Source organism: Apteryx mantelli, chromosome Z (genome assembly GCF_036417845.1).
Source record: "Apteryx mantelli isolate bAptMan1 chromosome Z, bAptMan1.hap1, whole genome shotgun sequence".
Taxonomy (NCBI): Eukaryota; Metazoa; Chordata; class Aves; order Apterygiformes; family Apterygidae; genus Apteryx; species Apteryx mantelli.
The window spans coordinates 56210283-56234859 of record NC_090020.1 but is presented as its reverse complement, the minus strand read 5'-3'; the positions used below and the strand labels follow the sequence as shown (position 1 = coordinate 56234859).

Genomic DNA, 24577 nt, shown 5'->3' with positions numbered 1-24577 from the left:
AATCAACAGACTCCGTAGTTTGGTAGGGGGAGTCATCAGAACCTTTTGCTTACCAGTAGTTCTAGCCCTTTTAAAATAAAGTATTCCAAGGCTACCTTCTATTCATTGTAGTACGAGACATCTATTCAAAAGCAGAAATGGATTGGTTTTGATTAAATGAAAATTCTGAAACTATCTGAATTGAAACAGTTCCCCCACTCCCACTTCAGCTACAGACTGAAAATATCACCTACTCCCTCAGAGCAATACGTTCACCAAGCTATGCAAAGTGTGAAAAACATGGTTATTTCTTTTTAAGTCACCAAAAATGCTGCTGCGCTAATCTTACACGGAACAGAAAAAAACTAAATGGGTTTACAATTTTTTAACTGCCATAAAATTCTGTAGTGTCAGATTCTAGTTGAACAATCAAAAAGTGAATATTAGAAGATTAAAAATCACCCACTGACTAATTACTAATTTCATCAGTGTTAAGGTGGCACAGGACATTTTAAAAGTTGTTAACAAATTGCATTCAGAGAATAATTAGTAACCAATTAAGCTAAGCTGATTTTACCTATAATGTAATGTGTCTAATGGGTGTGTAGAACAACCAGACTCACACCAGAGAAGAGAACACATTCTCTTTGAACTTCCTGGGAAAAGTATAATTTTCAGAAAAAAACAAACAAACAAAAAACCCCCCCCACCATTTCCTGGACTAAGCTCTGCCAGCCTTATCTCATGGTGGAGACAGACATACTTAATCCTAGAATAGTGTATTCAGGCTGTGTTTGTGGCCTTTATTTATTTATGAAAAAAATTTAAAAAACCTTTAGGATCATTAGTGTTAGAAAGGTGCTGAGACTAGTTCTGATGGTTACAATGAGATGTCTGTAAAAGCTAACGCTCAGTCAAAGCTAAGCTGTTGGTTTTGCCCTTCTGCCTTGGCAGAAACAAAATGTGTGAGCTCTACTCAGCTGGCACACACTGAGGCATATTAGTGTAACCCAGATCAATGAATTACAAACATGGATATAAGATATGAAATACCTGAAAGGCGGTACTACTTTCAAATACTTTGGCTGTCAGCAAAAGAAAGGCACACAGGGCAAGCAAGGCTTTCAGATAAATGCTACTGCCCAGAGTCACGTTAGCTGTAGCTTATTTTCCTCAAGAAAGAGACATTGCCTCCTCTTGAATAAGACAATGCTTTTCTGTCCCTGAAATCTTTTATCTTCCTATTGTAATAGCCATGAATACCAGAAAGAGATATACAGGAGCTGTACCTATTTAAACAGTAGCATCTATTTAATACTATTTGGCTCTATCATATATACTTTTATACCTACTTCAGAAAAATTTAAAAGCTTGATCAGCTTGCAGCTCTTTTGCTTCACTGAAGCTAACGGGCTGTCTACCATCTTTTCCTCTGCGCTTTATTTTCCCTCCTAAGTTTTCTTAAGACAGAAGTCTGAACTGCTGCATGTTCTGCAGCTACCATCCATATTTACAGTGACTCTGAGGCATACACACATCATAAAATTTGAACACATTCGACTTGCATTCTATGTTCTCATTTAATGATTAATTACAGCCTCCAGCTGGGTAATTATTCTGAAATTTAAACAAATGACTAATATGTTTTATTCTGATTTCTCATATACTGTTTCTGTAATTTACTTTCGTTAACTAGTTACTCTACTGTCTAGACCTGGGCATAAATCTACCAGAAACCGAGCTTGAAATGAGATTAAACCACTGAAATCAGCAGAAGGATATTCAGAAGTACTTTAACAACAATGATTTTTGAGAAACACTGGTCATGTTAAGCCACAACTATGATTTTTTCTCTTTTTTAAGTAGAGCACTAAACCTTTCTAAGTGATTGTTATTTACAGATACACTTCTGAGATACTGTTTGAACTGTCTTCTAACCATGATATTGATATCTATGATATCCTAACAAACAATGCATCGACCATAGCACTACACAAAAGTCAGCAGACAATCACTGGTTTGCCAACCACAACTAATGAGATATTCAAATAGTTATTGCACCATTTAAAGTTTGCACTTACCAACCTCCACAACACTAGAACAATTGGGGTCTGTGAAGCCTTCAGGACACTCGCATGAATAGAAGTCATCATTTAACCCTGACAGACAGATGCCACCATTTTCACATGGGTTGGAGTTGCACACGTCCCCTGTGGGTTAAAGGAAAAAAGATTCTCAGCTTCTTACACAAACTCTCCAAAAGTTATGCATAAACTCTAAGTATTGTAGATTACTGATAACTGAGAACAGAAAGGAATGACAACCTCTAATTCCTCTGAATACCTTTCAGCTAATTCAATTTTATATTTATTTAACAGGACACCTCTCATTATTTTCCCTTGCTTTCTCCTCTGAAAAAAATATATTCTCTTGCAACACTGAAAACCTAAAATTTAACAAAAAATATTCCCCTCCCCCCTTTCTCTCATTTGAAACGATTTAAGATGTATATTTAGAACGGAATCAACCTAGGATTTTACATCTGCAGATTCCTTACCAGCTGAATGCTGGCTATTAGCTTATCACTTAGCTCATAAGCTAAGAATGGTGGCTGTGGCTACATCATTATCTGTTCCAGATTTACGCACTCCTAAATCACTCAGTAGAACAAATTTGATCCAGACCAGGCACACAGCTGTACTTCTGCTGAATACAAAGCATGGCACTTAGGCCAGCAGTATGCCTTTATGTTGTATGTATTTATGTATGTATGTCAGTCATAGGAAGACCAATTATATGTGATCCCAGCATAAAACTTGACAGCACGAAGTAAAGCCATCAAAATGTTTTTGAGCAATTTAATTCTAACAGTAAGTTTATACCAGATCATTGATTTGTGTCACGTGAATGTGCACGTTTTGTCTAGTACTAGGAGTCCTAGAGGCAAGGCTGCTGTACGGCCACACTATGCCTGGAGAGAGGTTTTACTCAGACTTGTGATGCACCCGCTCTGCGGCAGGGATGGAGGCCGAAGCGCTTGAGCGTTCACAGCCCTGTGGCTCTTCTATGAGCCCTGCCACGTCCCAGGGAAGTTTGCCAAGTTCTCCTATAATTCACTGTCGCAGAATCAGAGCAAATAAGCAAACAGAAGATACGCCTCAAAACTCCTCATGATGTAGGGCAAGCACAGGCCTGGGGGTAGCTTGAGTCTGCCTAAATAAGGCTAAAATAACAAATTTTGCTTATCCTTGAATTGTTCTTCAGCAAAGACACCTATTCAGTTGATTACTGTTCAGGCAATCAACAGCAGAAAGATGTAAATTCTGAAAGACAAGCCACGGGGTTGCTTCATATGCTCAGTACTTGAACACGTCTCCAGTGCTCCCGGTGGGTACAATATCCTATTGTGATTTCTTATCTAATATTATTTGTTTAAAATTGCCTTCATGAGGAGATAGCACTCCATATGTGAAAGAGAGAACAGAGAGTTCATCTAACTCTTAAAACTCACTCTGTTTTAACAATCTTAAACACACACACAAACCAACCAACCCAAACCCCACCACCGTATTATAATTCTACAGATATACTGGGGTGAAACAAAGGATTTAATTTAGTAGAGTCTCTGAAATATTGACACCAGCTGAAAACATTTGAAATACTTATTGCCAGTTTGAGATCTGCCTAAAGCTTGAAGCAAGTCAACAGCCTTGTTACTCTGTTAATAACTTCTATTTTCACGTAACACAGGAATTATGACTTGATATATTTTGCATCTGTATTCCAGGAGAACGATAAGTGGAAATTACATGCTCTAGACACCCCCATGGGATAACTGGAAGCAATCCTAAAGAATGCCCTGAGCTTTGGGCAGCCTCAATTGCATATTTTTTCCTCAGATGTTTAAATACATATTTAGATGCATTTTGATTTATCTCACTCTTCATCCCATAAGATAGATCTGTGCTATCATTTTCCATATTTTTATTTTATAGTATAACATGACTGTAAAAGCCACAGGAACACATTTTGTGTACTTTAGCATCGGATCTCTCAATCTGAATTTCCTAATATTTGCACGTATTATAGTATAATAGTAATTGGTACTTCAAACACTTTAAATGTTTATTATATGGTATATAATTGTGTGTCAGTCAAAATCATCGCTGTTCATGAATGCAAATTCATAAATCTGAAAGGAATACCAAGTTGTTTTCCATAAGACACTATATCCATTACATAGTTGTGTCATTTTACAGGTAAGGTGTTTGATTTCAGAATTTTACTATCGCTATTCTACAATAAGTTTATTATTACTCTTTAGAAATACCAACAATTTGTGCTGCACAGTTTGTTTCACAAAATTTTTGCAAATGCCACTTAAAGTCAACATGTTTGGATAGGTAATTATTACAAAATAATAAGTACATTAATTTGTATTGTTTTTTAAAAGTAAAAAGTTGTCAATTTTTAAATGTAGAAAGAGTTATAGAAAGTCCACTTGCTTATGTCAGCAGTATAGTGATGGTGAGGGGATTCAAAATGTTTTCAATACCCTTCTGGCATATAGACTCAAGATCAGCATCTGGTATGAGAATTCCAATCTAAGAAATCTAAGAAATTCCAATGTAAGAAATTTAACAGATTCAAAAAAATTGAAGGATTTCCTTTATTGAACTCTGTGTTCCAATAGCAAAAAACTTCTAGTTTTTTTTTTTGAATCTGTCAATTTTAAATTGTCTTTATGACATAGAGATTGTCATGTGTCTACCTCCTTGATATTAACAGTTTATCTTGAAGATAGTCCAGCTGAAGAAGCACAGCTATTTAAAAAGAGTCATTGACACCTCTTTCTATACTACAAATCATTTGTCTTCCTACTTGAATCTAAACTAGTTAAACCTTTTCTTGTCTTGAGTACTTGCTGTATTATTTGGGTAGCAAAGGATGCTTGTTGTTGGCTTCAGGAGGCTTAGGCATTTGGCTGTGAAAGGACAATTAGTATCAACTGGTCCCATACAGCACACAGATGCTCCAAAAAATGTATTCCCCATAGCATTAATAATTCATTTGAAGGAGGAATACTTGTTATGCTAATCCACTTGGATATTTTGAGTAAAATGAGAGGGGACATTTTTATTATGTGTTTCCTGATGCAGTGGTTCTTTCGATTTCAATTATGCAAGACAAGAACAAAAAAGAAAGGTGGGTAGTCAAACTACTGTTTCCATTTATATGTTTTTTATTGACTGACAAGCAGAATGAACACCTAATTTTCCTAATTTGAAGTCTCCCACTATGACCAGAGTGTGTATACTTAGCTGTGTAGTTTTCATTTGTCTGAAAATTCATCTTGGCTTTTCTAGTCTGAAGTGATGTGACTCAGCCTACAGTTTGGGACCAATATAACAGCTGCAGTCCTCCAACAACGGTCATTGATTTCCATGGCCAGGAAAAAACTTCACTAAGTGTTCTTTTGACCCAACTACCTTGGCCCAAATTCTGTCAGTCATTGGTGTATATTTTTTGCTATTATTATCACAAAGGTATAATGAATACAGCATATATGTGAAGAAAATGGGACTATCAAAAAGAACATAATCAGTAGCAACACACCTCAAAACACTTTGAGAATAAATTCTGACTCAGGCCAAAATAATTTAGAAGTAACTTCATTTAGAAAAAGAAAAACAAAAAACAAAAAAACAAAAACGCCACAGCACATGACTGACCTCCTTATGCGTAACAAATAATTATGAACAAAATACTGTTAGGTACAACTGTTCTCATCCATTTTATACTGAGATAATATTATTATTGTTTGTATCTGCTGCTTGTGTCTCTTTTTACTTTTCCTGTTTTTTCACTAAGGTAATATAGTATAGAGCATAATATAGAGAAAAGAGCATAATCATCATGGGCAGGACAGGACAGAGTTTGACAACGTGTCCTATCTCTTCTCAGAATTCATGATCACCAAGAAGTCTGGAAACCCTCGCAAAGATATTAAAACATCCAACATCCACACTCACAAGGAATTAAGGAAAATCATTCAGCTTCTAGAACAGTCCAGTTTTTGAGCACATCAGTTCCTGACACAGTATCTTTAAGAAGAAAATGTAACCATTTCTAATTCATTTCATAGTAGAATTACAAAGGGACACAAATCTTTGTTTTATATTACTGTTTTAAATTATTATTTGTTTAGACTGCGCCAAGCTTAATTCAGATACATTTGTGCCACATTTTTATCGCTCTGCAAGCTAATAAGCAGTGAGCTTTAAACTGCCTTAGTTGTTGGAAGGAATCTGCAGAGTGTCAGAAATGGTACAAAGACTAAACTACAATGAGAAAAGGCAAGAAGCTTCCACAAAAAAATGTACCTAGGCTGTCTGATTCACATAACACAGAAGAGGACTAAAGAGGGAAAATGTGTTATAGTAACTTTGTACAGCAATGGTTAAAATAAGACTTCAGTACGACATTAAATACAATGCAGTCAGAGAAATGAGCAAGTGTACAGACACAGTGAGCAATAACTCTACTTAAGACTACATATAAAGTTTGTGCAAATTTGCATACTCAAATTAGTAAAACTCACTTAAAATGTTAGCACCCTTATGACTTAGTGCCTGTGAAACTGTGCAGAACAAAAATAAATGTCACTTTTGAACCAACAATATGCCTCTCAATTTACATTTGCGCCTCTTGAGAGACCATTCATGCTGAAACACTGAAATCTAATTTGTTATACATTCTACTCAGTTTGATGCATAGAATTTGATTTTAAAGGCTCTGTTCTTAATAAGAAAAGCTTATATGGGTGCACTTTATTTTAACATAACAGGTTATGGGATTTGTTACCACTGGAGTACTATGTTGCATATTATGTAATCTTTAACACGGCAGTAGTTTTAGAATTTAACCCTAGAGTCACAGTGAATGGGAGAGTAAAATAGACCCCAAAGAAAGGACTATATCTGTTAGATTAACTCTTACAGAAATATGCTCTGTATTGGTAATGTACCACAGCGATAGGTAATATCCCATTTGCAACAGACTATGCTATTCTGACAAATTTCCATAAATTAAACAAACACTAAGAAGAACTCTATTATTTAAAAAACACCAAGTGACAGTTACTAGTTTAGGTTTATTAAAATGTTCTGGAAAAGGTCCAATAAAGAATTCAAGTGTCAAAAAAACCCCAATAATTCATGTTTTTATTTTCTATGTCCTGACCAGCCCTGTACATTTCATTATGAGGTTACTCAAGCATTAAGGTATGTCACAACACTACATATATAAGGTATGTACTACAGCTAGTGCTGCCTCTACTCTGTCCTCAGGAAAATCTCAGGCAATAAAATCTCATTGCATCAAACTACTGAGATTTGGGGTGAACTAATAGAAGACCTTTGCCTGCAAGACACACGTGCTCACCTACTTCTCCCACAAAACTGTCAGAACTCATTAACCACTTTGTATTCACTTCTTCTAGGGGACTTATGCTTTGAAGTGATGTTACACATGTAACTATGTACTTGATCTAATATTATATCATATTTTTAATATACATACACACACACACACACACACACACTCATTTTTCCATGACCTCATGCACGGAGGAGTTAAGATGAAATCAAACTGAGAATATCTCAGAACAAACGCTGGATCTGGAGAGGAGGCACTCTTAAAATTTAAATGATCAGAAGATACTAATTTATTTTTTCTTCAACTTTTCCTCACACCTTTGATTTTTTCAGAATGTTCTTTAGTCAAATAAGTCTGAGTCATTTATCCACCCTCTCACTGAAAAACAAGGTTGGGTTAAAAAAAAAAAAGGCAAGACAAAAAGAATAAAATGAAAGCAGAGATTCATACATGCTTATATTAGAATTTTAATTAAGGACAACTCTCCCTCCCCACCAAACACACAGAAGTAGTATATAACAAAACTCAAAATAAAACTGTGATACATCTGCACTCTAGTAAAATTTAGGCCTTTTTTAAGGCCTGACAGGTGAAATAACATCTATTTTATGTGAGGCTCTAGGAGAGAAACCATTCTGCTAAGTCCATCTTGCTCCCTTACTTACCTTCACAGAATCATTTTAAGAAATGTCCTTTCAACAAGATGTTGAAAGAACCATTTATTGTTTCTCCTTCCACCAGAGGGTACAGGGAGAAAGGTGAAAATGCTAAACAAAGTGTTTCACAAACTTTACATTTTATACAGCATACTTTTTAATTCTAGAAAGCCCCACAAATCATATTACATGATTCTTCTTTACTGAATAGTGCAATACCTTGCTTGACAGTAAAGGACAACCTGAAAGAAGAAATTCAACTGCTGTATATAAATAATGCAGCACATCATGGTGGTAACAGTTAGTCCATCAATCATTGTCAAGAACAGAATTCACAGAGTTCATGAAAACAGTTTTTATGATATGAAGGCTAAAGAAGACACTGTACAAACAGAACGGTACCATCCCGCACTCATCCATATGTATTATTTTGTAAAGCACTCTTAGTTATTGTAAAATTACAAAGAACAGTCAGCTACCATTACAACATGCAAATCAATCTGCCATTGCAGTTCATTAATGTTGGTCAATGAATAAAAGAAAAAGAACTATTTCTTCTGATTGAAAACTGTATGTTCTGTAACAGCATGGTTCCTGGGATAAGAATACCTATCAGCAGCTCAAGTACTGTATCCTGGATTAGGTATGGGAGAAGCATTTGAGTACCTATTCACAAAATTATTAGCCTGAAATGAGTATCATTTCCCTCAACTATCTTATAACACCTGAATGACAACCGTTAAGATTTCCGGTGGAACTGCTACTTTAAGAGTCATTTTCTGGAGACAACTGAATGGTGATCAAGAAGAAAGGAATATGTCTTAAAAAAAAAAACCATGGATTCACAAGATTTCAAAAACAGAAGGAAAGAAATGAATAGAAGGAAAGATAATTTGGGTGTCTGGGCACATTTTCTTCTATTGTTTAAGAATATGGCACACCCAGTGAAACGGCAAATATAGAAGTATGCATGGAAAAAAATCATGCTTATGTATTGTTTTACATACATTTGTATCCATACTTAATGTACAGTATGCAATATGCACTACATGCTGAAGTAGTGAAACTTACAGAAGCTGGTACTGAGCTAAACAGCTCAGCAGGATTTCAACAAGATGAAGACAACAGCAGAAACAAAAGCCATAATGCAATCCACAGCTGGACTGTTGCAATGTGGTAACATATGTGCCCAGAGTGCTAGCTGCTTATGTTGTTGGGGGATACCACATCCTTTCCACGTACGCTACATAATGGGCTGAGGCTCTACAGATATGTTCTGTAACTCAAGGTTTGGGTTTGGCCATTGATGGAGGAAAGGAGGACCTTCATTCCTACCCAAAACAGCAGATGCATTTTTATTCAATTCCCTATTACGGCTACATGAAATATAGCTTATTTTTAAAGGCCTCTCTAAATGTTTATTTAGAATTAATAGTCATTCCCTTCAATGGGAATAAAATTTGCTTGTTATGAAGAAGAAATCTCCAGGTAGAACTGAACAATGAACAGTCCAGAAAATAAATCAGTCAACAGAAACTTGGTCTCTGGATAGTAAAAATGAGCCCCAGTTCTGAAACCTGGAAGAGCAACTAAATTTCAGAGGACAACGGAGAAAGTACATGCTACCAGTAGCAGTTTCACATTAAAAATCAATTAAAAAAAAAAAAAAGACCTTTAATACTTTCCTGATTTACAGAATCATTTGTATGCTGTCCAAGTTCAAATCTATTCCTCCACAGCTAAATCACTACTGAGAAGCAGAACCATAAATCATTTTGAAGACACACCTGTGCAGAGATGCAAAATGCGAACATGAGAATAGTTGAGCTCTGCAGTCCTCTAACAAATATGTAAGCTGTCATTCAGATTTAATGATGAGGCAGCTAATTTGTTTTCCTATGGTAAAGAGAGCTAAATAATTAACTTGTATCTCTTAGTATCTGAAAGGTAAGTTAAAATTTTTAGATACTAATAGCTTAAAAGTTATTTATTTCCTTTCTGTTTGCTTTCTAGGCTGATTTGCTTACTATGCAGAGAGAAGGTTCACCTAACTTTCTAACTCAAACACTCATGGCAGACTGTCTAAATAGTTTCAGAAAATGAATATACTGATATTATTAGCTCTAGATATCCACATTTGAAATGGCAGGAAAAACTTACAAGAGAACATTACTTTCAATAAACTCATGGTTTTATCACAGGTTTCATGAGAACTGAGGTGCTCGCTACTTTTTCTGAAAGCCTCTGAGATAAAGAAGCTGCATGTATTTAAATAAAAATTTCTGAAGCTCTTAGCTGTGGAAAAGAGTTTCAAAATACCAGTGTAACTGGGCACAAGCTTTTCTTTAAACTCAACTTTTCCCAATTTTGTAATCTGTGAAGATATAACAGCTGATTTTTGAAAACCTGAGATAGAATTATGAAAAGAAATTTAGGTTGGGAGTAATTATTCTAATCAGAGAATTCTCATTAGAATACCAATCTAGGACCGGAGTGAACCACTAAGCCTAGGTGAAGATCAAGAGCTGCCTTGAACTTTGGATTTAGTCTAATAGTGTAATACTGTAAAAGTGTGTCCCTACTTTCAGGGTTAGGATAGAGCCCTAATGTACTGCTCAGACAGATTAATTTCTATCATGCCAAATCCCCTCTGCCTTAAAAAGTATAATCTTTTCCCTTTCTAATGTCTACAGTATCTGCTACTTTATTCATTTGAAGTGAAAGAGTAGGTCACTGTACTTCAGCCTACTGTGTTTCAGCCTTTTCAAGCATCTGATGCTTGACTATATGAAAAATAACTATAAACAGAAAACAGCTTAAAAAGTAAACTCTTCTCTCTATCATAGGTTACAGAGAGTTCATTTCTATGCCAACTGTTCTTCAGGGAAAAAGAGGAACTATTCCTGTCATTTCAACTCTTTATTGGTAAGAAAAGGATCAAATGTGAATAGAATGAAATACAGTTATATAATAACTGAATACTTTTACAACTTATGGAAAAGATTTTATGCATACAGTGTTGTCATTTCTTTCTTTTTTTTTTTAATGAATGAAGGAATCTATAGTTGCTAAATTAGGATTTGGGGAAAACTGCCATCAGTTCAGAAATTGTTTCATCAGAGGAAGAGATACATTCTCCCTAACTGATCAGCTGATATTACGAATGGCGTACCATCCCGGCATCCGTCCTCAGCTAACAGCAATAATGCTTTACTGCACAAGCAGTGAGATAGCTGATAAATACCTTTAATGCATTTACCCTAATCCCTACCAATAAAACCTCCTGCAGTATCCTCTTATCCGCATGCACAACAAACCTGGCAAAATTCATCTACGTACTCCTCACACATACTCATTTGATTTAGCTGTCCTTCATGTCAGCCTTGTTTATACACTTATTAGCTATCACTAACATTCATGTGAATCAACATGTATTTCTGCATCCAATTAGACATACAGAGATTGGTTTATGAATAAGGAAAGAACAGAAGCTTAAATTGAGACTTCCTGTATACAAGGCACTTAGGTTTAAACTGTTTGTCTCACCATCAAATTGTGTTTTCTCAACCAAAACTTTCAGAAGAATTTTAAGTCATGATGTGAATACATTATCATTTCCAGTTACAGCTATTTATTTCAAATTTCTCAAATAATATAATATTCAAATTCTTCCTAGAAATTCCTGTGTTTTGCAAATCTGATACAGTAGCTTCTCTCAGAAATCGCCTGGGCTCCTGAAGGTTTGTCCATCAACTGCTAGCAAACTCCACTTGTATATCCATGACAATGAGATGGTCAATATATGGGGCTAGATTTCTGCTTTGAATTAACCTATATTCAGTTTTCATTTACAATCTCTTTCTAAATCTTTTTTTTTTTAAAAAATCACCATTCCCAAAGCTCTGGACTTGTCCAAGCCCTTATCAGGAAACCACTCAGATACACAGCAGCTTCTCCATTCTCCATCCCCTGCTTTCCATGGAAAGAAAATCCAGGCATGCAGTCAGCTCAGCAGTCCAGAGAGCACCCTTCCAATGTGCCCATTTTTGCTTCCTCATAGCAACATGGGGAAATATAGACTGATACGAGTGAAAGTTTTTTAAAATAAACAGTCATAAGTGTTTACAACCTTCTTCAGGTAGGCAACTTCTTCCTCAGTGGCTCATGCACTGAGGGTATTCAGGTTCTCAGCTGTTTTGAGAGTTATCTTTCCTTTTCAGTTTCTACCTTCACTGTAGCAGTGAAGCAAGAGGGCGTTTTGCCAAAATCAACCTTTTTACTGATTGTAGAATTATCACTTTGGGGTTGTTAAATAAAGAATCCCAATTTTCATTCAGTTTACACCTCAGTTTTATGATTCCATTCCTTTTCTTAAGCTTCACAACTTTTGAGATTAGCGATTTGGAAGCACCAGAGTGTATGTATATACATACACATACTTAGAGATATACAGATGCATTCTATGTATGTAAATAAAAGTGTTTCATTTTTCCTTTGTTTGCCCTGTATTGGATTTATTCAGGTACTGGTTGCTAGGCAATTATTAGTTTCCTCAGCAGCGCTGAATTTATCTTTTCTCATCATACGTAAATACAAATTTGAGAGCTGAACAATTAAAAAGTCATAATTAACAGTTTTTAAAACTCTAATTATGTTTCATGATATCTTACTATCTTACCCAAAAGGAAATACCTTAAAACAATATGAATTCTAAATATAGTCTCATTACTCTTTGAAAAGTAGCCAGTGATTTTTAGTTACTACTATTTTTAGATGCCCACTCTTAAATACCTTACTTGGTCACATTTTAAAGAAAACAGTTTTTGAGGGATGGACACCATTTAATATGTTAGGTGAAGCATCCAAAACACGGAACACACAAAATTTATTATTCTCATTTCAAGATTTTGAAGAACCATATAACTATAAATAAGTACCAAGTGAATCCCATAAGCACCCTTGAATATATCTGTAGATTTATATGAAAACACAAACACATTCTCTCCATCAATATTTTCATAACATATATTAAAAATGCAAGAACACTCACTGTTTACAAGTTCGTATTCCAAACTGCAAAACAGATTTGAAAATATACGACGTGAAGCAGTTAGTATCGGTTATGTCTAAATTAACAAATAGTTTGGCACAACAGAAGTGGATCGGTATTTCAAAGCAGAGAGTACTCAGGTTTCTCCATCCATATTATATAAAGTGTGAGGATTTTGTTTCAGACTAGACTTAATCACTTCCCCTTATCCAGCTTGCAGTTGCCCAAATGACCAGTCATTGGTTTGGACCCTTAAGTAACCATTAAGTTAAAGTGTATTCGGTCTGCACCTGAGGAGCTTCTAGTCCAATGTCCTCTGAAATTAATCTAGTTCATGAACATCAAAACCACTCTGCAAACTGAACCAAAGTGAGCATAGTACGTGGAGGCAATCAAAGGATTCACTTCCGAAGCTCATCAAGGCACTAAACTACTATTTTAATAGAGATGCAGACACCGAACACTCTTTCCTAAATGAACTTACTCTACATTTTAAAATAACCTTATGGTTACATAGTTTAAGAGAGGCTTTGATGATATTAAACTCTGCAGTTAAAGGAAAGCAAGTAAAAATATTCTATAGGTTTCTATTGTTATAACTAGTTGATCTTACTTCATTCGCTTCATGCATTTTTTGTGATTTGGGTGTTTAAATCCATCACCATGAAATTTCTGTCACAACTAAAAATGAAATGTCACCTAAGTAGATACAACTATATTGCTAGTCTTCATCATTTTCTCTCTGACTTTACAGGCAGTGATGTTACTGATCATATTTGGAATAATAATTATGTAATGCAGATAAGTGTCCCTCCTGTGAAGGCTATGAAATAATAAGAACATTATGATTGTCAGCTGCAATAAAGAAGTGATCCTGTTTATTTCAGATGATGCAGCTAGCAGCGGCACAGAGCTCTAGCTCTGCAGATGAATGATTCATACCCTTTTGATTTTTGTTAGTGTTTCTGGAAAGAGGTACAGATGCAATTTTAAACTTACTTGTTTAAACTTTGTTCAGAAATACAATAATATCCCCAAATTTTTGCACATATAGAGACTCATTTATAGAATGTACAGGATATTGTTACTGTAAAAGAAGTTTCTTCTAGCCCTAGAATTTCCCCAAATACCATATAAAATTCTATGAAGTAACATATCTACTAGGCAAATTTTAACTAAAGGAATCAAGTCAGAATTTAGTTTTAGCCTTGGGGAGTGCTTATACCATGCAGTAACTGCACGTGAGGCAAAGATGCCCAGAAGAGTGTTTCACCAAGAAGGTACACCCATATAGTTCAGGGATTACATAAAAGCACTCGGTCACAGTTATCACCCATCTCTGCAGTGTAATCTTGTGCAACATAGCCCAGACCTTAAACAACTGCATAGCCTCATTGCTCTGCAGCTTTCTCTTCTTAAATAGTGCAGATAAGCAAACAGAGTGGCCATCTAACCACACAGCAGTGCTGCACTGATTGCCTGATGAACACTTTTAAAGCATATCTGAATGTTTATGGGAGTGTTAAGTAATAAAACAGTTTGTGTATTTGTCATAAACTTGTCTCAGCATGGTCACTCTGCATTAACAAAGTGTTTTTTTCCAAGTATAATTAGTAAATCAAAGCTAAACAAAGAGGGGTAGCAGCTTGAATATGCATGCTGCTTCTTGATAGGTATGGAATGAGATCTGAAAATGAAGATTTGGGTTTAGTATTTGAAAAAGGAAAGAGACAGAAGGAAAACAAAAGATAAGGCTGGGAGAGAATATTATAAATGAAAGATATTAAAACAACAGAGGGGCTGAGAATATAATACTTCTGGTATACTGTTTTCCAAGACGGGTGTTAATTGTAATTTTAATAATAATGAAAACAGATCCCTGGCAGTTAAGCTAAAAAACTATACTGTTTCAGCAGAATTCTGAATGTAGAAGATGTTCCTATAACAACACAGAAAAAAAAAATCTTTCTTGTCTGGCATCTCAAGACAACCAAAATACCCGATCCAGACAACTGAAGTGCACTATAATTGCTTGCTGTCTGAAGGTCGAGTCATTGACCTGCCCGTCAACAGCCTCAATACACACCAGACTCCCTGACATGTCTTAAGCCTGAAAATAGAGCTGGTCTCCCACTCTTGCTTCAATTAGTAGGAAAAAGAAATGAACTAGTTTAAATTCTAAGAATACCGGTGATATTTCTGGATTTTTGACCATCTCTAAACAGTTTTTAAACCTTTAAAATACAGAAATAGTATTTTCTGAAAAGAGTTATAAGGGGTTTAACATTTTCAAATGTAAGCTTTACAACAGTATTCTAGTTAATACTAGTTCGATTTCCAATAATTATTATTTATGGCAATTATTGCAGTTGGGAATTAGTATGATAGTTTTTGAGTTTGTTTTTATAACAAAGAGTAATCTGAAAATTAAAGATGAGTAAAAAGAAAATTCAGTACACTTGGTTCTGATAGGTTTGAAACAATGTTTTGATGAAGCTATTAAAATATTTCCTAAACAAAATTGAAATATTACACATCTATGGAGCCTTTCAGTCTTGACAAATCAATGCTTCCTGGAATACTTTTTAAACAAGCTCAAAGCTGACCAGCAGACCTGAAAAGTAAAGCTGAAAAAAGTTTTAAAAAGAAAAGTTGAATTCAAACAGAAGACGGGCTGCAGATGAGCTGCTTCGGATCAGGAACTGTCCAGTGTTAGGGGCAGTTCAGTACTGCACAATCACTGCCAAGGTCTCCAGGCGCCACCGGAGAGCCACCACCGCGGCCAGCATCGCTGCCGCCAGCACCACCGCCGCCAGCGCCCGCGCAGGCTCCCACGCTGAACTGACACAACTGCAATCAGTAAAGGATAGCTGGTTCCCACGCAGTTTTGGCCTCTTAAAATCAATTCTTTCACTGCAAACTAATGCTGGTGATATGGTTGTGCGTGACGCGCCCATCAGGAACTGGAGTTCAGCCGTTAAACAGGCAGCAGCTGGAATAGGGGCACTGCTGCACTGGGCAGGGCGATGCCTGCTATCACTGCCACTCTCCGATTCAATTCTGTCTTTGCACATCGACTTATTTTCAAATGTGCTCATGCAATCAACTTCAATCTGTTTTCTTTCTTTCCCCAGCGATAAAATTCGGGCCATTTCCTGTCTCCACTCCCATACCCTAACTTGTAAATGTTTGGGGGTTTTTTATTGTTTGCTGTTAGTATCCAGTAATTTATTCAGACAGAAAAGAACACAGTAGTTATAGCACAAACAGGTGATTAGAGAAGCCTCATTATTCACTGACAGGAAATATAAGAGAGTTACTGCAGGTACACAAATAGATTGCCAGTACCTGATTTTGACAAATAAAGCAACTAAAATAAAAAAGAGTGATAAACAGAATCTAAGAGTGGAGTCTGAGATTCAACATATTTCTTCTCAAATGAAGCTATTAACAACAACCCAGAGGCTCACTGTGGAATTCCTTTATATTTCCATGTATTTGTGGGCCTCATTATGGGAATCATCTGTTATTTTGAATGCATTGAACTTGTGTGTTTATCACTGGAACTTTTAATATCTTTATTTTCTGAGAACAATTTTAGATTTTTCTTTAAACAGCCCTTTCCCTCCCAAACTCAAATTACTATTACCACAACCGTGCCTATTTCCATCTTGCCTAGGAACCCTAGTCACAGGCCAGAACTGCACTGCGCTAAGCGCTGCAATTTGTTTTGATCTCTGCCTCAAACTAACTTTTGGAAAACATTCTTTGCTGCCTACCACTAGGCAGTTACCTTGGTAGCTGCTTGTCACGGTGGGGTGAAGACATTATCATCTCTCTACGTTAGACTCTCCCCCTCTCCGAGTTCAGGGCAGAGCTGCTGGTTTGCACAAGCCCCGCAGCCAAAGGCTCAGGCAGTGGTCAGTTGCTGCGATTACACTGCCTCACTACTGGCAAAAAGGAGGAGTACATAACACGCAGCAGCGCTGAACATCCTGAATGATAAAAGCATTACTTGCATTACACCCGATGCTCCTGCAGGTTTAAGGCCTAATAAGTCTCCCAGGGAAGTTAGAAGCAAAACTCTTACTGACTTCTGTAAAGCCAGCTCAGACCACTGGTGCCCACGAGCTTTAAGCAAAGAGTTCTTACACAACGTCTTCTAACAAGATCGACAGAATTGGTTTAAATCCAAATGCTGCATTGCTCTCACACAAACCCAAAGTAACTGAAACAATGTAATGGAGTTATTCCTCTTTGATATTGTCAACAAAAGCAGTATTTGAAACAATTTCTCCCTTGTTTAATTCTACTGTATTACCAAAACAAATTTTAGAACAATTTCTTTGGATTTTATTTCCTCATAGTATTGCTTTTATCATTTCCCCCAATTTCCTGTCTCATTTATTTTTTAATCTAGAAATGTTTTAACTGCATTTTCTATTTCTTATAAGTTTCTGATTAGTTCTTTTTTAGCTCAATTTCATTCAGTGGATAGTTAGCATTTGCTTTCCAATTTGCATACAGCCTTTTATGATTTTTCCACTTGTTACTTATCTGTTACAATTTTCATGCTAAGAACTTTGAAGCTATTATTTTAAGCATCTCCAAACTTTTGATCCATTTAGCAGCTATTGGCCTATCAGTTTTTCTCTCACTATTAGTCACAATTGCTGGGTTACTAAGCCACAAATTGCTGTGGATGGCTCCTGCTAGGCCTGCTTAAATCAAAGATGCAAGATATATTCAAAGTAATTTGGAGAAATTACTAAAAAAAAAAATTAATCCTCTATTTGCTTTTGTGTTATACCAAAAAACTGAAAGGGATCAAAAATTTATTACGCTGAACAAAGATACTGAGGGATTTTCCTGCTATGTTATTCAGGGAAAAAGTGATTTAGACCATGAGAGCTACATTCAAAAGATCAGGATATTATACATAGTTCAAGACAAGTCACTTCAAAACAAAGCTCCTGCAAGATATCAGCATTTTGCAGCCTGCTTCTTCTTTATGCATCTACCCTGGTAGGAGATTGAAAGGAACAAAATACAAGATGAAATTCTTCTTTTTAGCAGATGCCAAACAAGCTGGAATATTACCTTTTGGGGTTTTTTATATGTCTGACAACTGCATCCAAAAAGCTTAATTATTAAAGCAATCTACACAGCACCACAACAGAAAGCATCTTGAATAATTATAGATCAAAGCCAGACACTACTGCACTGCACTAAATTCTTTTCTTTTCTTGAAACATGCTATAAATAAATAAAAGTAAGCACAAACTAAATTTGGTCATGTTCTTTGTTAGCACTGCAATGAAGACAACAGGTCTTCCGACCTCAGATAAAACATATTATCATGTAAATTAAAATGAAAACTGCTCTCACAGTGTATTTAAAAGAAAAGCAAAACAGAAAATGTAGCATTTATCAGTATGAGAGATCTCTGTGATTATCTTCAAAATCACTGGTTTAAAATCATAGCTATAAGCATTTGCTGAAGACACTTATCTATTCAGTTGTACGACATGTAAGTTGCATGAACTTTTATTTCCTGGGGTACCATACTGCCTCTATTTTTAAACAAGAAAGCAATCACTACCATCCTCATCAACTACTTCCTCACAAATCCATCAGCTAAATAGTCCTAGAGAAATCAGTACAAGGCATTTTCTAACACATCAGGTCCAAAGTTTATTGATTAGCTTTTTGTAAATCTTCCTCTTATCACAGTAGGAATAATTTGACAAAACAAAATAAAACACAAGTTCTTAAAAATACAGTGTGTAGACCACAACAACCACATCTTGCCTATGGCCATCTTGACAAAACAATTATGAGACTCCTAATTCTTGTTACTCATCTGTTGTCTGCTGCCAAGTCTTTAAATCTCCCCATCCTCCAGACTGTACCAAGGCATTGCCTGGGTTGACATACCTCAAAGCTATGCCAAGGATGGGGTCAAGAACCAAACAGTATGGAGAGCTGCAGGATCAGGCCTGGCTCTGTGTGGTGGGCCTGTTTTACTATGACAGACGTAGCCTCTGCAGACTTCAAAATTCCCTTTCCTCTGGTATCTGCACCTAAACAATAAGAACTACTTCATCAGACAAATACAGGACGTACAAACCCTAGTGAGGAGCAGAAGGTTTGGCTCTTCTGTTCTCTGTTTTTCCAGATGCACACCAAGGTCATCAATAGGCCAAAAGAGAAGGGAGAAGCTGCTTCTTGCTGCCATTGTTTAATCTGTGCTGCAGTGGTCACGGGAAAGGTGACTGACACACTCTCCCTACATCCTTCTTCCAGCAGTATGTGAAGCACTCAGAAAATGCAGCAGCCATTTTGCTGTGCTATCCAAACTGTATAATGAAGCCTACAGATTTTTGTGAGATTAAAGAGTGATTTTTCTCTCTAAATGCCTGTGGGTTTTGTTTCCTCTCTTTTTCTTTCCCCACCCCTTTTTTTTTTGCCTGTCCCATACTGCTATCACGTAGGCCTAAGTTTCAGCTGAATGTGTTATAGAAGCAACATTACCAAACATTTATGTTTTCAATCACAGCCTATAGCTGAGAATCTGAGTAGGCCAATTCTCAGGGCAAAGCAAGACAAAAAAAGCTCCTTGGCCTCAAGAAAAGGAGGTCTCAGAGCACCACTGAAAACACACCTCATGTGAATACCCTCACTTCCTCCTGGAAAAAGTCCAAGTCTTTTATGTTAAACCAACAATGTTAAACCCGAATATCATTCTGCAGGAATATTAGCATGTTAAATGTGATTTTTGGGTTTTGTTTCTTAAAGAGGATGACGGGAAATATAACACCTGTTAGAGTTATGAGCTAGAAGCCAGCCTATATTCATTCTCCTGCATGCCAACGCATGGACTATGGACTTTTGCCTTGCTACAATCCAAGCAGCAAGAGAGTGATCCTGAATCTCAAAGCTGCTAGGCAACAGTTTGATGTTTGTTCTGAGAAGCGGATGCTTTTGCAGCTTACAAATAAACAATCTCAACCGGTAAGAATTTACAGAAAGTTAATAAGCACATTATTCTAGATGATTATTCACAGAAAGATATGTCAGAGCTTGTTGTAGACAGAAGCCTTCAACCAAGAAAACCATGAGGGGTTTAGATGCCTTAGCAGTTGCATGTGGATTTGACCCATAAAAAAGGAAAAGCATTTGGACTATCCAAAGATTCAGCCACCAAATGCAGGCAAGCAGACGACCATTTCTCCTGTGATAACCACAGATATTAACAGTTATACACAGTTTATAAATCATTGTAAGACTGAATAACACCTACATAAAACATATTAGTATACCCTAAAGTAGTGATTTTGAAGTGTTAGCTTTAGTTTCTAGATCTTCTGAATGGAAATTGTTATGATAACCACAACATTTCAAACTTAATCTGTTCCACTGACATCAAAGGTGCTCTTCAGAGATATAGGATCCTCCCTAGCAGGAGTAGCTTGTAGGACTTGGACTTAAGGTCTTGAACAACAACCTGAATGGAACTCAGGGTTATAGGTACTCCTAAATAAAACTGCTTTTAAATATAGGGCATTAATTTTAGTTATGAAATTCAAAATTCTTCAGAAATGTCATATGGCAGGTCTATCGTACTAGGCACTTAGACCCTTTTGATAATGCCAGTATTTTCCCCATCTATTTGGGCGTATGAGTGTAGGTGCATGCACACATATTCAAGAACAAACTATTTCTCTCTTCCTCCCTTTCTTTAATAAAGCAAAACAGTCAGAATCAAGATTCTCATTAAACATCCATGTGGCTGATGCGTTTTGCTTATTTTAAGCTGGATTGTATTTTGAACTCCAGTTATAAAAGGGAAAATGGTTCGGGAATAACAAATTGGTAAATGGTATTACAGAGTAATAATTTAGAGTTTCTCTAGATTATTTCTTTCCGTTCCTGTCTGTCTGAAGTTGCTCAGAAAAACCATATTCATTTTCCCTTCCTTCTCCCTATGCCCAGCTTTTCTTCTTTTCTTGCGTCCTACCAGTCAGAATGGAAACCACAAAGCACAACTAGGTATTGTGTCAACAATGTGCTTCCTTAAAATCAACACAGCTTACATTCCAGCTCCTCAATAGGTCCTTGGCATGACATTACAAAATGGATTTATAATCCTGTAGTTTTTATCTGTGCTACGATTAGACACAGAAACTATTGCTATAACAATACCAAAACCAGTAACAGTTGCAATCAGGAGGTTATATCCCTGTAGAACCGGATTTTATGCAGGCAATAATAAGAAACTGTCCTTGCCTTAACTGCAAGTATAAAGAATATGAGAAACACTGTAGTGTTTGACCTCATATGACATCCCCCCAGACATTTGTGCATCCTTCCCAGATCAGGCTATTTATACTTCTCCTAGCAAAATCTGTGTCATCTGCTGAGTGGTAAAGCTGCTATATAGTCAGACTCCCTCTGAATAGTAAGTAGCAATAACTTTAAATACATAATTCAACAAAGCTAGAGTTGGATGGATAGGCTCCATTATAATAATTTGTGTGTGTGAGAACGATTTTATAAAGCTATGTTGGGGTTTTTTTAATTCTACAATGAGACAAAACCTATGACTTTTTAAAAAATTGTTTGAAAAATAAAATAAGCATTCACAAACACACAAGAATATGCATTATTTCCTATCAAACCTGATGCAAGATTTGAGCTTGGATCTTCAACAGTTTGGACCTCGCACTGTTTGGTCAGTTTTGGCAATATTGTGGCAATAATAACAACAATAAGGTGGCAATATCCCCACAAAGTTTATGTTTTGACTTTTGACATTTTCTCTTGAAACTTCATTTGGTGAAAGAATTTTTGATCAGCTTTAATGCAAACATTTTGACTGAGCTTGCTATTTTGCATTTGTTTGCACAAGGTATCTACAGATCTACAACTTTTGAATTTGTAACTCTCCACTGCCATGTGGTGAGAACATAAAGATTTGAGTATATACTCCATGAAACGGTGTGATAAATAATGCACAAAATTGTCTTTGTGAAAAGACAGGAATGCCAGGAAGGCATACCGTACATGGTGACCATTTCTGTGTCTGTCGCTGTCTGGCCTTCAGCAGGAAGGCAAAGCAAAGAATGCAGTACAGAGGCCCTGCTCAGCATACTGTCAAGCCATGAACACTGAGAGGAACACGTTACAGTGAAAGAGATGCTGTCACTTCTCATTGTCAAGGCAAGAAGTAGTAGGTGTGAAATAACATTCTTCTCCCTCCAGGGCTTTCCTGGGATTTTGTGATTAGCATGTTAAAAATGTGGAGAATTCATAACAGTTTTAGCTTCTAAATATGAAATGCATTAAGAAGCCAGTGCCTATGTTTTTACTTTGTTTCATTCTGAAGCTCAATATATTCTGTAACAAGATTTTAGCCCAGGATTCTGACAGATTATACTTGGTTAATACTACTTACTGCCCAGGAGAACAACTTGAGGCATTCCTGCCAGATTTTCAAATTACATATAAGGTGTTTTCTGCCTAAATAGCAATAAATTTGCTTACGGACACATTAGCTCAAAATCACCAGTATTAATATAAGAAATTAAGCCAGTTTCCATGACATAATGCCATAAATTTTTAAGCCATGCACAGGCAATACACAATCACATTATTGATGTAATTTGTCTGCCAGTTTTAGAATAGTTAGAACAGCTCGTTTCCATTTTTTAATCATTTACACATGAGACTAAAAATTCGACTACACAACTTTTGAGACAGATATTTATTATGATTAAAAAAAGGTATCACAGGCTATATTTTTATGGTTCAATGGCAAAGAAATATCCAATATTACTACATGCAGCAAGTGCTGACTGTACATGACAGGCTGTTATGAGCTAGTTGTTTCTCCCTATTTCATGACCAACAGCATTAAAAAAACAACAACAACAAAATAACATGCTTTTGGGGTACACAACTGACATGTTATTGATGCCTTAGCTGAGTAACTATAAGCCACAGCCTGATGAATTAACCTAAGGTATAAATACGATGCTTATTTCAATTGCAAAAACAAGAACCCCTTTTCAGTGTGCAATATAAATCCTCAATTTTTTCCCCTTTCAAAACATAGACATACACATGCACTTTCTATACCTACATATGCCTTGATTTTCCTTTGTCTCCATACGAAAATAAAGCAGGAGAAATCTCATTGAAGTCATTGGCCTGATACTGCTCCTGATACTGATACTCTCAGTATTCACAGAGGAAATCGTAACTGAAGTTAGTGTAACTAAACCCAGTACCTGGCTAAATGTAGAAATCTGGAGCAAAGACCAGGTTGTGACTCCAGTTTACTGTGACACTTGAGTGACTCCCTCCCTCTTGCATGGGTTTTTGACAGTTGCGGTAGGACAGGAATTTGATTTCCTACAGATCACCTCCATGAGGGCAATACCCTGACCTAGCACAGGTTTCCATGCAGAATCGCAGCAGAGACACACCAAGGGTCTTCCCTGAGAAGGGAGCTGGGGAATATTAACAGACTTGTTAATAACCACAGACTGTATCTTAGTTATGAAGATCTTGGTACTTTTTGGAAGAAAAAGGATTTAGCATGGCTACTCCCCACCTGATTCACTCCTCCTCCTCTTCCAGCTCAGGCATATTGCCGTCTCTCCATACTTGCACTTAGGTGATTACTTCAGTCCCTCCCAGAGTACTTTCCAGTCAGAATGTTAAACTAGAGAAAATATTAATTGGACAATCCCTATGTATTTCTTACGTCATGAGTCAAGAGAAACATTTCACCCATAACACCTCTCTCTCTTTCATATCTAGGCCCTTCTAGAATCTCAAGTTTTCTTCAAGCATACAGAAATTTAAAGGGGGGGGGGAAATCAGAGGACAGTAAAAGATAACATCAGATAAGCCCAACTTCACACGCCACTAGATTTTCAGCCATTTAACAGATCTGCTGTTATTATCACCCTCTCCATTGCAAAAATCAAAAAGGATTATCTGGCCCATAATTAGGGAAAGACTGTGTTTGCTTTCTTCAATCAGATCGTGCTGTTCTCTGTTCCTTTAAAAGGTCATTGAGGATTACCAAAAAAAGAAAAAGAAAAAAGAAAACCGCAACCTGATTACACAGCTGCTGGTGGGAAAAGTCATCATTAAGGAATAGTAGCTTTTCTGAGGTCTTGAGTTGGCATGATTATGAATGCTGTTAAAATACAATATAAAGCTGAATATAAAGTTTATATAGGCTGATGTGTTTTATTTCTTTTAATTCAATGTTGCTCGATGTACCTCATGCACAGTCAGCATAAATCCCTACTTGGAGCGCGGATATGCTCTGGAAAACAGTAATTCTTCCTTAAACTTGTGAAAAAATTATCATTACTACATTTGAGTTTTGAAAAAAAAAAAGTCTCACTCTAAACGTGTTGATGTTCTTAGTAACTGA

At 36.4% G+C, this 24577-nt stretch overlaps 1 protein-coding gene across 2 annotated transcripts in view; it reads right to left on the bottom strand.

Moving 5' to 3' along the window:
- EDIL3 (EGF like repeats and discoidin domains 3) overlaps positions 1 to 24577 on the bottom strand; it is a 263073-nt gene that overhangs the window by 193658 nt on the left and 44838 nt on the right. For both annotated transcript variants that reach the window (XM_067315585.1, XM_067315586.1), the window contains one exon: positions 2061 to 2189. In XM_067315585.1, coding sequence (XP_067171686.1) covers positions 2061 to 2189 — 129 coding nt within the window. The remainder of the gene's footprint in view (positions 1 to 2060; positions 2190 to 24577) is intronic.